The 15,103-nt window shown below is 29.2% G+C and overlaps 1 protein-coding gene across 1 annotated transcript in view; it reads right to left on the bottom strand.

Moving 5' to 3' along the window:
- LOC107449946 (proteolipid protein 2) overlaps positions 1 to 3,223 on the bottom strand; it is a 14,015-nt gene extending 10,792 nt beyond the window's left edge. The window contains exon 1 of the mRNA XM_016065633.3: positions 3,065 to 3,223. Coding sequence (XP_015921119.1) covers positions 3,065 to 3,124 — 60 coding nt within the window. The 5' untranslated portion in view covers positions 3,125 to 3,223. The remainder of the gene's footprint in view (positions 1 to 3,064) is intronic.
- Positions 3,224 to 15,103: the final 11,880 nt, after the last annotated feature.

The raw sequence follows: 15,103 nt of genomic DNA, 5'->3' as shown, positions 1-15,103 counted from the left end.
TTAATAATCCACTGTAATTCTGATATTTAGTAATATTATGAGATGGAAGTTGTTATATTCATTTAAGTTTCTATACAAAATGAAAATGTTTTGGAGTCAATATATTTTCCTTTTTTTTTGTTGTTATTTTTGGATATAAAACATATTTGTCAAACTTTAATGAACGTAGAACAAGTATTGCATTGCTTTATATTTTTTGAAACGACTCATAATAATTTTAAAGAGTAAAACATTGTTTTAGTTCAATACTTTTACTTCTATTTAAGTCAAGTCATAAGGCATTTTTAGCGCAATTTCGCATTTTAAGGGCATTTTTTTTGCACTTTTAAGAGCATTTTTTGCAGTTTGTAAGGGCATTTTTTGCACTTTTTAAGGGCATTAATTGAGTTTTTTTATGTCATCAAAATCCGGGCTCTAGTTATTACTTAGCTCGATCAATCAGTACGTTTGAAGAATTTTAATTCAAATTATTTAAAATTTTTAATGTGCATGGTTTAAAAATAATGCCAAAGGATAAAGAAAAAAAGAAGTACGTATAAAAGTACAAGAAAGATTGGGAACACGAAAAGCAGTTTAAAGGTTAAAGGGTTTTGTATCTATTTCTTCTATGTTAAAAATGTTTAACAGCGAAAACATATACAAATCAGAAAGTATTGACGAAAATATGTTGGATATTTTATCAAAACTTAAAGCATAATGTTAGAATTAAAATATTAAAAAAGACTATATCGTTGATAATAAACTATTTATGAAAAAAATATTTTAAATATTTTAGAAGAAATTAAAGATAATGTATCGATTGAAATGTAAAAAAAGATTAATTTGTTGATAATAAAATATTAAAAAGTATTAAAGCAACGTTTTCTATACATTATTTAACTTTGGTACTATTTTTTAATGCTTATACATTAAGTTAAAAATTTTGGGGTTTTTTAAAAATTTTTAGGGGATTTTACAACGCCATCTGGTGGTGAACGGTTATCAGCACCTGGCAACACTGGTAAAAAACGAAATGGAATTTTCTGATGGGTTAAGCGTTAGTTATTGTTTTAAATTTTACTATAAGCGATTCAGTGTTTCACATATTTTAAAGATAACATCAGTGATAATGTCTGAGTTATAGCTCTATTTGAACAAAAAAATAGTTTAATGCGCACATTTGAATATTTCATTATTTTATATTAGCAGTGTCAGATAAATTCAATAAAGAACATGACGTGGTATCACGTGTGGTCCACGTCACCCAATTTATACTTTTATAGCTGTCGGATACCACGCACCTATTTTTTTCTTTCAATTTCTACTATTAGTTCACACTTTTCCCATATATATTTATATATCTTGTTCAATCGTGAATAAAATACTTTTTATTCATCAGCTCAAGTTTAAATACTTTTTTTTTAAACTTCTAATAGATAACACTTGATGTTAATACAGTTTTTCAAATATTAATTCATTTATTCAATTCAATTAATTAATTTTAGTTTTATATGGGAGAAAAAGTAACTTTAATAAAAAGTAACTTAGATAAAAAAAAATTCTTTGTTGACCTAAGTATAGGAATTGACTTTAAAAAATATTTTTATATTACTTGTTTCATTCTGTTTAATCATGATTTATGTACATAAAGCTTAGCAGTTTGTTGAACTGTCAATGTACACATGTAGGGAAAAAATTTTAAACATGTCTGTAAATGTAAATTTTTTTTTTTTTTTTGCAAAATAATTTCGCACCCTTTTTTTATTTATTTTTTCATGATGTAAGTTGATAGTTATTTTCATACATTTTATTCTTTTCCCACTTTTATGAATGATACAAGGATGTTGGCAGGGCCACCGTCTTAATGGTATGCAGGACCCCCCCCCCCCGGGGCNCCCCCCCCCCCCGGGGCACAAAAATGTTTTAGACCCCTATAACATGGCGTAATGTTTAGAAATAGAACTAAAAAACTTCACGCACATAAAGTAAATCATTTTTAAGATATGATGCAATAATTTTATCAAATTTTAACGCATTTTAATTACCCCCAAAATTTCAAATTGAGCATTTTTAAACTGTATGCATAATTTTTTTTTTTAATTGAATAATATAATATTTTTCAAATAATAAAATAATTTTCAAAACCATGCAAGTTAATAAAAATAATTAAATTAAATAAACATAAAGGCATAACAAATCAAAAAAAAATAAAAAATTCAAAAGGTATGAATTATTTTATCAAACTAAACAGTTAATAAAACATTTCTTTTAACGACCAAGTACCTAAAATTTTCCGGAGTACCAATAATTTTCATCGCCATGTAGAAGAATAGATTTCGGTTGACTTTTTAGGTTTTCTGGGTGATAAACTATTCAAATTATTGGTGTTTGCATGACAATCAATCACTATTTGTAAGGGGGGAAATGCATACTTTATACAATAGAATATATTTATTTTACAAAATACATAAGGCGATGTTGTTTATTCTTAGTTTTTTTAAAATGTAATTTATAAAAAGTAAGATTCTCTAGGGCTCTCTGAGAGTACCTGGACACTGCCCGGATGTGCCCATGCGTAAAGACGGTACTGGATGTTAAAGTAATAACTTTCCTTATCAAAGCTTTAAAATGCAGTCTAATAAAGAACGAAAGTTTAATCGGATTATGTTGAGAGGGTCCCCCAAACGTGTTGTGATCTGGCCTAACTGCATGCTCTTTTAACGTAAGAAAAAACATACCCCATCCTACTTAAATCTGCCTGTTTTGGCGACTAAAAAAGGCGAAAATCAGCTTCCTCGTCCCACGCATGCTTAACCTGGGAATGCTTGCTTTCTAAACATTCCCTCCTCTTTCGTTCTTTTTCTGAAACACAAGCGTTTTTGTTCTAAAAAATATTCTTTAATTTCTTTTAATAAAGGATGAAAATTGTTATTTAAGCTGAAAAAAACATTTTTCCTAGAAAAAGAAATAATAAGTAGTGCAAATAAATAATTATTAAGTATCAGGCAGACGATATTAATATATAAACTTTTTTGACTTTTAATAAAATGTTCTAAATATGGAACATAGTATCGAACATACTTACCGCTTCAAAAATTCGCAAAATTCCTTCTCTTGATCTCAAATAATCTAAATCCAGAGACATTTTTAATGATTTACTCTCGAGGGTTTCAACCTGTGCTCTTACTTTACCGCTCCTTGAAAAAGTAAAACAATCCACACACGCATTTGGCGTTATTTGGCCTCTTTAGTAAACTTGTAAATATTCGCCAAACAACTATTTATCTCGTAACTGTTATTATTAGACTTATGTTCGGAATTCTATTTAGGAAAATGACTCTAATAGTTTGTTAGATTAGCGATTTTAATTATTTATTTGAGGATAGAATAAACTATTTAGAAATCGCTTATTTTTGTACTTGAGATAAAAAGAAAAATATTTTTTTTTCAACTTGTTTTCGTTTAAGCTTTCAGGGATAAAAATGAAATTGCGAGAGTAATCAGCAAAAAGAAAAAAAAATTCTTTAAACATTATTAACAATGTGATCGTTTTTTTTTTTTTTTATCGCTTAGTAAGTTCCAACTATCAAGCACAGTTATCACTGTCATAATTCGAAAACTGTTTTGAAAAAAATGAAATTTTGCATCTTTATTGCATTGTTAAAGAACATATTTCATTTGATGCAGTCTCTAAATTTTGAGACAATTTATGTCTAAGGAGATTTTTTGTTTATTGAGAACTATTAGCAAAAAGAATTATGATTTGTTTTTTCGTAATTTTTATTTTTTTTCACTTTTTTAAACTGTTATTATTAGACTTATGTGCGGAAATCTACTTTGGAAAAAGACTTGATAGTTTGTTAAAGCAGTGATTTCAATTATTTATTTGTGGAAGGAATAAGCTGTTTAGAAATAGCTTTGGATTAAAAAATATTCAGCTTGTTTATGTTTAAGCTTCAGGGATAAAAATAAAATTGTGAGAGTTATCAGAAAAAAAAATTTTTTTTTTCCTTAAACGTTAATAACATTCGATCTTTTTATTTTATCACTTAGTAAGTCCCAACTATCAAGCATAGTTATCACAATCATAATTCAAAAGCTGTTGTGAAAAGAAAAAAAAAATTACATCTTTTTTGCAGTGTTAAAGAACAAATTGATGCAGTTTCAAAATTTTGAGACACTTTATGTCTAGGGAGATTTTTTATTTTATTGCATGGCGTAATTTAGTTTATTGAGAACTATTAGCAAAAGGAATTATGATTTATTTTTTTATTTTTTTTAGTTTACTCAAAATTCAGTTATTTTTTTTAAAATACACGCTTTTAATTGTACCCAAATGTTATTTTATTACTATTTTCAATGATATCCTGCGTTAGGACTTCATTAAAGCTTTGAGGCACTGAATTTCTTTACTAATTTCTTTCTTTACTATTTTTTTATCTTGCATTACCATTTAATTAATTAAATATTAAGGAATTTGTAAAAATCCATATTAATGGATTTTTACAAACTAATCACCAAAAGCCGTGGTGTCTCAGAGGATAGAGCACTCGCCTCCCAATGAGGTGAACCGGGTTCGAATCCCGGCAACGGCTGGTTGATTCGAATTTCGAACCCGACTCGCACCGACATGATGTAAAATATTCTCAGTAGTAGACGGATCATGGGTTAGTGTCCCCTTGCCGTCAGGTTAATCATGGAAGGTTTTCATGGTTTTCTTCTCCATGTAACGCAAATGTGGTTAGTTCAATCAAAAAGTCCTCCACGAAGGCAAATTTCTCCTGATACTTGATCCAGGAGCTCCATTGTCTTCCAGATTGGGTTTAAAATTACAAGACTACGGAGATGAACATTAATAGTCGTAAACCCCAAAAAATTGGGTCGTCTGTTCAATGACGATTATAATATAAAATAATTCTTTATGGCGGTCAATAAATTGCGCAAAATTTTCGGTTCTGTTCAAAGTAATCAAATCAAACCGAATAATGCCTCTCGGTCATTTATTTAGATTATTGACAACCTCATGAAGCAGTTCAACCTCATAAACGAGCCCAAGAGACATTGTTGAAGACTTCCACTGCTTCATGATAGATGTAAAAAATTCGAAACGACCAATTGGAAAATCACCTTAGAATAAACACTTATTATTCAATTAATTAAAAAAGAAACTATAAACGCGATCAAAAACATCCTAAGTGTAATAGAAACTACAAATGTTGAATTTTTACCCAAATAATAGAATGAAACATTTCTGATTTTATCGAGTTATGTTTAAAATCATACTATTTAAAGTTTATAAATTCTTTTCCGTGTTGCGGTTGTTTTTTGTAACAATCAATGACGGTTTTTAAATAAGATAAAACTTGAAATGATCCTAAAAACGTATAACCCATTCATTTACCTGACATATCTAAATACGTCATTAAAATCTAGCTATAGCTTGTCTAAAATAAGAACTCCCCTAGCCATCCGTCTGGACCTGTGGCGGTGACTATGGTAACAAGGTATAACTCTTGGTTAGCTGGGGTCACCGGGAGAAAGGTAATATTTCTCTTTGGTCTATTGTGTTAGCCCTAGATTGAAGAGAAGCTACCCTCCCTGAAATGCGCTATTCTTGTTTCCTTAGCAGAAGACGGCCTCAGACGTTGAGGAGGGGGGAGTTCCTACCGTAGACAAACTATACGCCTCTGCATCCTGTGAAGAAAACACTTTTTTGCTGACATTGAAAAAAATTTCCCGCAGTGGATTTATCGTAAAAAGACACGGTTCCCAGTAGAACACCAATCTCAAGCATCACTGGTTGCGATCAGTAAGCGGATGGATGACCACTTTGTTCAGCCTAGAAAGGGTCCAAGGGTGCGCGGTATCGGTCTTCGTTAAACTGTTCTACCCTAAAGTGCTCGACTCGCTCAGGTCGTCGGGCTACCCAATTCAAAATTCTTGATGGTCCCATCAAAAACATTTTGATGGTTTATGTTGGTTTCAGTGCGATTCATGATGGCCCATCATCATTTGATGGTCACCATCATCCAACATTTTCCATTATGGGTTTATGACTTTGATATACCAACAAACTTCCATCATTCGATGATTGAAAATGCTACCTTAATACTATGGAAGCTAACAATCAATAGAAGTTTGACTCTCATGGACCAACAGTCCATGATGGTTCCAACTAAACATTTCCATGATGGTAAAATGAGAATTCTTGTTTGGTTCTCAGAAATATACCATCAAAATAGTTGTTTTATGTTGGACCATCATAAATCAGTCCGAATTCCTACTTTAGGATGATGGTTGTTCATGATCGTTCCAACATTTGATTTCTATGATACTATGATGGAAATTCGTGATGGTTTAACATGAACGAACCATCAAAACGAGTTTCTATTCTTATGTTGTTCTATTCTTATGGACCATCATAAATCAGTCCGAATTCCTATATCGAGGTGATGGTTACTTATGTTGGTTACCATTAGAAAATATGGTGGTTCATAATGGAAGTATTGATAGCTACCATCAAGATTATGTTGGTCAATCAATGGAAAACCATCGAAAATTTTGACTTGGGTACCAAAGCAGGCGAGCCATCCCCTCCGCAGAGGATGAAAATTCAGATGACAGGCCTTCGGATTATCCTCAGGGATGTTACCGTCCCCAATAGCCCATTTCGCAGCTCTTGTGCTACGAAAATGAAGTATCTAAAGAGGAAACATTTTTTTTTTTTCATTTGCTAACATAGAAAAACTATTAAATTTTAGTTATAGAAATGCATATTCACTTATCTTCTGTTTCCGGAATCAGCAGATCAGCAACAAAAAGTGAGGCTGAAGAGGCACAATGATATCTCATATGGTACGACTGTTTTATAAACATTCATCAGTCCATACCGAATGAGATTACATCGACTCCTCTCTCCTTTCACAACTCTGAAAATAAAATAAAAATGAATTTATATGAGTAAATAAAATGAATACGAAATAAAGTGAATTTATATGAGTCGTAGGAAAAACAAAAGTTAATAGAAAGATACTGGTAGTAAAAAAAAAATAGTAATACGGTGTGTTAAGAAATGATGAGACCACTAACATTTTTGGGGCCGGGTAACCTAGTTGGCCCTCTACGTTCGTGAGAATGGGAGTTCGAATCCAGCCGGCCGAAGACTCCCCGTGTAGTAAATGGTGATTGGTTACTGGTTTCACGTTAAATCTGTGTGGTCACAAAGTCCTCCATGTTCCCATAACAAATTATGGCTTTGGGGGTACTGAATTGGAGATGGATCATTTTCTGGTTCAGGCCACAATTACTATCTGTGAATGAATGAGTCTATGTATGTTTCCACTCTATATACGGGTGTGATGTATGGGTGTGGCAGAAGTCGAATTTTTGGCCCTAGATGGCGCCATTGGGAAACAAGAACAATCGCAACCCTCGCCTTAATGGCCTTTTGATAAAGGGAACATCAAAATCAAATTTTAAGCGTATCTGAAATGGATTGTCAAACACTTTCTGTACTAATTTCAAAAAAATTAAAATTTTAAGATTTAGTTAATTTAACACAGCTTTCCAAAAATTGGATAAGAAAATACAAGATTACAATACAAAAATTAGAACATTATGTAATACTTCGTGATCATTATACGGGTATGCACTTGTTTAATGAGAGAGCATTGCCAAATAGGTTTTGATTGCCTTGGTCACGATTTATTTTGATGCGAGATTTTTTTTTCTCCAGTAAATGCGAAGGAACAGATTGTATAATGTAGAGTTTTAAACCAGCAATTAACAATGCTATTAGTGGAAGTAATCTTTCAAATACAATGCCTTAAGGACAGTAATTAATAATTAATTACGTAAGAACTTTAATATTGTTTATGAAAATGTTACGATTTTAATAGGAAAAAAAAATTTCTCTTTAAAGAAAGAATAAGCCTCTCGGGTGTAGTTTTTTTTTTAACGTGATATAAAGAAAAGGTACTGAATGTGTTACACTAGGGCAGGGATGGCGAACCAATGGCACTCCACCGATCACAATTGTTGTTACACTATGAATTGTTATTACACAAATCTTATTACGCTATGAAGTATGTGTAACAATTAAATTAAAATTCACAAAAAACAAACAAAATAATAAACAATTATAAATAAAAAAAATTAAAAATTACTGCTAAAAAAAACAATTAATAACCACAAAAAGCAAGCTAACAATAAATAACTAGTAAAAAAATCAACAGTCCTGCTTAAACTAACATCTAACAATAAGTTATTGGTCATCTAATCTGCAACANCTTAAAACTATAATCCACCATTATAAATAAATAAAAATTATAAATTACTGCTAAAAAAACAATTAATAACCACAAAAAGCAAGCTAACAATTAATAACTAGTAAAAAAATCAACAGTCCTGCTTAAACTAACATCTAACAATAAGTTAAAGTCACACTGATGTTACTTTAAGTTGAATTACGTGCATAACTGAGACATTGCAAATTTTTTTTTTCTTTCAATGTAAATAAAGAGTTTTGAGTTGATAGTATTATTACTTTCCCAATAATCACGAAGTCAAAATTATTTGATGGCACGTCTATGACCACATTAAACAATTTTTTAGAAAAAATGGCACGTTGGTGCAAAAAGGTTCGCCACCCTTTGTGTTCATACGAAGCAATTTTTTTGATGACACCCTCTAGAAAGGTGTCATTAAAGTGTGTACTATGAAACTAATATTCTGAGAGTTTCAGCTCAAGTGAATAAATAATAATGTTTAAGTATAGTCTTGTTTGTTATAATAATAATTATAATAAACAAGGAATATAAAAAAAAATTAAAGTCGATTCTTAATTAGGAGAAAAAAGAAAATTTTTATTTTAGTTACTTTTTACTAAATAATTACAATTTTTTCTCTCATATAAAACTAAAATTAAATAAATTTATTTAATGTATTAATATTTGAAAAAACCTGAATTAGCATCACGTGTCACTGATTTTCCCGCATTGAATTTGTTCTGGGCTAAAATATCAGTTTATATAAATAAAATATTTTTATATAAATATACTTGTTTATTAATTTTCATACACAAATAGCGCCGTGATTTTGTACAGAGTACAGTTACATTTTTTGGATGTAAGTCCTTTAAAATCAAATTTTGGCAAAGTATGTCAATTTGTTTTTTTGGATCAGTATCGCATACTTTCGCCATTAGCGTATGGAGAGTCACAGAAGAAGGAAATACATTACTTTCGGTCTTGATTTTCATATAGATTAACTATGTGGAACTGAAAACTACATTAAACATAGTTCTTAAAGAAAACGTCATGGAAATTTTTAACAATTAAATACAAAAAATATTAAGAAAAAGGAGAAAAATCATAGTACATTCCTATACAACTAAAAAGAGGAGGAGAGGAAAGGGGAAGGGCCAAACGCATGGAACAGGTCTTCTCCCCAAATAGCGTATTCGAGCGTTGCCATCGCGTATTGGTAATAATCCATAAAAAAAACCTTCTTTAATTATATTGTTAATAGCTTAATGTAAGTAGTTAGAGAAAATAGTGTCAAAGCGTTGGATAACTATTAAAAATAAACCTACTACATAATTTTTTAAAACACCGCAAAATTAAATCTATTGCCACCTTTGATTTCCAAGATCTCACCAATAGCATTCCACCTTCTAAACTTTTTCCACTCTTTAAACTAAAAGATGTTCTTTTGAGTTATTACTATGATAAAAATATCCTTAATTATTAAAAGTGACTTTTTAGTTATCAACTTTATAAGGAGAAACATTTTCTTATTCATGTGACTGGAATACCACAAGGATCTAATTTTTGCTACTTCTAACAAATTTGCTTTAATATACTATGAAGAAAAGTATACCCTAAGCATCAAAATTTGTTTTTAGATTCATTAATGATTAAATTATCTTTAATTTACGGAATTATATAATTTTGTTGAATTTATCCTTAAGAATAAATATTGCTTCGTAATCATGACGATAATATTTATTTCAATTTTTTGGATTTAATTATTTATTAAAAAAGAAGAAAATATGAACACTATTGACATATACGATAAAAGGAATAATTTTAAGTTAAATATAAATAAACTAATTACATGAAATTCTAATGCTTCTAAAACATTTAATTAATTAATATTTTTAATCGAATAAATACACTTGAAAGAATTTGTGGTACAATTTATTTATCCAAAAAAAGAAATAGATACTTGTCCAAAATTTGATTCAAATCAAACGTATATCCAAGAAATATAATTAAATTCCATACAAAATTATTGAGTTAATTGTGTACTAAAATTAATAAAAGAATATATTTACATAAAAATCTTTTGATTATATCCGTAAAAGAGGTTTTAATCTGTAATGATTTTTGAAATCTTTAATTATGTTTAGATCAAATCAATAATAGATTATTTAAGTATTTGATTGCTTTTATGAAATTAAACTAAAATTTCAATTAAAAAAAGGTAATTTTTTTCAAAAATCTAATTTCTCTAACTACAATATGCTGAATAAATTATGAAAAAAAAAACGATTACTTATTAAAAATTGCAAGCATTTTCCATAACAGTTTTCAAATAAAAATAATAGTATAACTAAATTCGTTAATAAAAAAAATGCTTTTCTCCAATAACCGTTTTCAACATATGTAAAGGAGTTTTATCTTTTCCGTTTGAAAAAAATCAAAATTCAGCTTATTTTATTCATTTACAGCATATGTTTATACAATATGCACCAGAAACACACTCATAAATAAACTATACCTGGAAATACAGGTTCACTAGTGAGAATTTAACTATTAGATTTAATTATGGCAATTAGTAATAAAATAAAGAAAAAATCCATTCCTCCTAAGAAATATTTTTAAAATAAAAGTAGACTTATTGGTTGGTAGACGCAATTGTCTTTAAATACTTTGTTAAGTCGGGATTTCGTCCAAGAAAAGCTAATCATTTAGGGTTCCATGACCGAAAAAAACTGAGAATCACTGATCTAGGTTGATATTTTTACTATGCGCAAATCCGATTCGTGCAAATCCGTAGTTAAAATTGGATAGCTAACAAAATATTCGGTTAATTAATTAATAGTATTCAATGAATTTTAATAATTTCATTAAAATGCATCAAACTAAAATGTTGTATTTAAAATTCAACCTTTTATTATTTATAAACTTTGAGTTATCTAGTATAATACCTAGCGCAAATCCAGTTTTCGGGACAATCCAAGATAACAGACAAATCAAATGCGGTTCTTAACTTCAGTATGAATGCGCCTTAAAACTATAATCCACCATTCTCTACTTACACTTTAGTTTCATATTTTGTAATCTGGCTTCGTACTTACGAAAATATTTTTTAAATCATTTTTGCAAGTTATTCGTAAGTACGTGACATTCCTTTCTCCCATATCACTTTATATATTCCTACTTATGTTTTATTTCGATTTCTTTTTTTTTGGAATTTTTTTGTATATTTACTTGATAAAATTTGGTTAACGAATTGGTCTCTCTTTTATTTTATTTTGGTGCTCTTCACACTATTGATATATTTTGCTTTTTTTTCCGGCTATATTAAATATTAGAAAACTTTTTTATTCCTTTTTTTTTTATTTCGTTTCGTTTTTGCGGTTATAAGTGTGTGATTTGTTGACGAAATAATATCTTTTGTAGTTAAATTTCATAATTTTGTTTTTGGAATTCTTAACAATTTTTAATACTTTTTTCGTCTTCTCTTTAAAATCCTTCTTTCTGCTTTTTTTGTGAATTTCTTTCTTTATTTTTTTGAAGAAGAAGAATGGGATAGATTAGAATGAAAGGAAGAATGAAGATTTTTTAAAAATATATATATATTAGATAGAGGGGGAGTAGGGAGAGAAGAGCCTTTTGTCTCATAAAGTGTAAAATTCGTGTTCCTTTCTTCAGAAAACTTAATAATGTTAAAAATTTACGACCTTCTTGTAAAGATGACAACTGTGAGCCGTAATTCTCTCTCAATGTCGTGGCTTTTGAGGAAGTCTGATTATCACTGTCTCTCAACACACGCTTTTTTCCGGATGCATGCATTTTTTAAACTTTAATTTTGCAAAAACTTAATAATTAAAAGGTGTATACAATAAGTTTAAAACACTGTATATTCAACTTCAAATGTTTACTCCCTCAGGATTGTTTAAAAGAAAAACAAAACACTACTTAGAATAAAGTAGTTTGCTACTATTTTCGTTGTTCAGGAAAACTGACATTTATTATAATAATAAGATATGAGTCAATGAAGTTATTTTTACATCGCAATTAAAAGTAAAAATAGTTTAGGAAGCGGCACACTAATTCTTAAGATAAAATTATTTTGTAAATCAAACCTACTCATAGCATAGAGATAATATTAAGACAAGCTCAAATTAGGCTTAGCAGAATCGAATGTAATAAATCATATGCGTATTATAAAATTATTTAATACGGTGCACGGAAATTTAAGAATTAAAATCTAATTAACTTTATTGTGCAACAAAAAACATACTTAAATAATATCGAATTTTTGTTCCAGTAGATGTAAAATAGCGTCCAAGACAACAAAATCATGTGATCTTATACTTAATTCCGATTGGAAGCAACCTTTTGACGATATCTAGTAGTAGGGTTTTTGGAAGCACAGATAATTCTCGGATCATGTGTATGCGCATGAGTTTGGTGTATGCATTATCAATTACTGGTGTTTAAGTTTAAATTAATATCAAAGCTCGACTTAGTATTAACTTGATATTAAGTGTTCCATTATGCAATTTTCTGGTTTGTTCAATCTCAAATTCATAGAGATTCACCACCGCATTAAGAAAACACTTCAGTTAATTAATCGATAAGGAAAATTCAGGTTCAGGAAACAAACCATAGATTAACATGATGTTATAAGTAGCAAAAATTAAGTGCAATAATGTATTAAAATCAAATAATTAATAGGAGAACCCACTCCATGATCTCTGCACTCTCCAACTGCTTTTATTGTTTCTTTCAGATTGCTTTCGAGCATGCTTCACTTGAATACTTTCGTGTTTTAATCTAGCTTTGTACTCACATATTGGAACTTATTTAAAAGTATACTGATAAAAGTATACTCACATAATAAAGTCCTAAAAATTTACAACATATACATCTTGTGAAACATTTGATCTATCTACATTTCATTGATTTTAAATACATCATTAAATGCATTTCAATGATACTTGGAAATTAACAGAATTTCCTTTTATACACATTTATGAATTTTAGAATCTATCATAGTTGAAAGAAGGGATTGAATTACCATGTTGCCCAAACATTAATTAAATATATTTGCATAAGTGCGAAGTTTTTAGGAAATAATATGATACATAGCAGCGAACTCTACTGGATTTTCCAGTAGAGTACTGGATTTTGTTAGTTTCTCCTCGTCTACTGGTTAAAAAAAAAATTCTCCTGGTTTTTGTACATTTTAAAAAATTCCCTAAAATTGAATAAGTTTCTTAAAAAAATCCCTATTGAAATAGAACTTTTGCACAGATTATTGCTTTCTTTAATGAAGCGAGCCTCATTTATAGAGATCAGATTAAAACTTTCTTTTTGTTCTAAATATTCAGTTTATATTTATTCAGAACTCGCTTTTTAAATTAATTATTAAATCATAATTAATAAATCTTAATTATTTCTTTAATATTTAAAGTATATTTAATGCCAATCATGACTGGAAAATATTGCAGTTTTTATTTTTTGATGACTATAAAAATCCCTAAAATTTCCTATGTGTGAAATATTTAGTACATTCTGCAACAATTATCCCGAAATTTATATTTTGCAAAACATACTGGATTTTTTCCGATCTATGTTGGCAGCTATGATAATATAATGATTGTCATAAATCAATTGTGACAACGCTTCATCAAACAAACTAGTACACCGAGCTTAATAAATGGTTATAAAAATTCGAATGTGTAAAATCATTTTAATGTATTATTTTAGACACCTACAAAAAAAAAGTTCGATTTTCGATAGAAAATATCCCGTTTCAAGTCACCGGGACGACAATTAAATAGCCCTTGTTAAAATACTAAAATTTCACTTAGAGTATTACTTTAAAGGAAGTCAATATGTTTCTTCTAACGCATATTAGAGTATTACTTTAAAAGACCTCAATATGTTTGTTCTAAATGCATATTTAGAGTATAACTTAAAAGGAACTCAATATATTTGTTCTAAATGCATATTGTATTACTTTAAAAAGAACTCAATATGTTTGTTCTAAATGCTTATTAAAGTATTACTTTAAAAGAACTCAATATGTTTGTTCTAAATACTTATTAGAATATTACTTTAAAGGAACTCAATATGTTTGTTCTAAAGGCGCTTTGTTCTAAATGTATTAGAGTATCACTTTAAAGGAACTAAATATGTTTGTTCTAAATGCATATTGAGAGAACTCACCCTTTCCGGTCAAGAATGAAGAAGGCACATCCAATAATGAATGTTCCAAGCGAGCTTCCAAAAAGTGTTTGTTCTTCGTATTCTTGGGACGATATAAACAAAGATATAAAATATTCTATCCACAGGTATCGAAACAAAAAACTATCAAAAAAATTGTATTTTCGGAGGTCAGTGGTCAGAATTACCTTTTTGTCTGTAGAAGAGCGCTCAGCAAAATGGAATTTTTCTAGCTGAAATAATATGATAAAAGTGAGGGGTATAAAGACTTTATTTCCCACTCTGACAGTTACGATGGTGCTTTTATCAGGAAATCATTTTTTCATTCCAAATTACAACAATAGGAACATAACTTAGATCAGAACCCCGTACCAATTGCTATCAATGTGTGAGCGCAAACGACAATACCGTTGCGTGTCGCTCAAAGAAATTTATTCTCTTTCTACCCCCACCCCCTTCTCATGAATTCTTATTATTTTAGCTAATGTACGTAGCTATTGTCATTTTTTTTCTTCTTACTACTCCTTTAAAAATAACGTTGCTTGCTTCTTCTGTTGGAACATAAAGGGCGAAAATTTGAAATATTTGGATCGTAAATTTTAATTTTTTTTAGTTTTTTTTATAAACATAATTTCAATTTATTTAAAAAAAAAACAATGGTA

Source organism: Parasteatoda tepidariorum, chromosome 1 (assembly GCF_043381705.1).
Source record: "Parasteatoda tepidariorum isolate YZ-2023 chromosome 1, CAS_Ptep_4.0, whole genome shotgun sequence".
In the NCBI taxonomy this organism is placed as follows: domain Eukaryota; kingdom Metazoa; phylum Arthropoda; class Arachnida; order Araneae; family Theridiidae; genus Parasteatoda; species Parasteatoda tepidariorum.
This window is presented reverse-complemented; position numbering and strand designations above follow the sequence as displayed.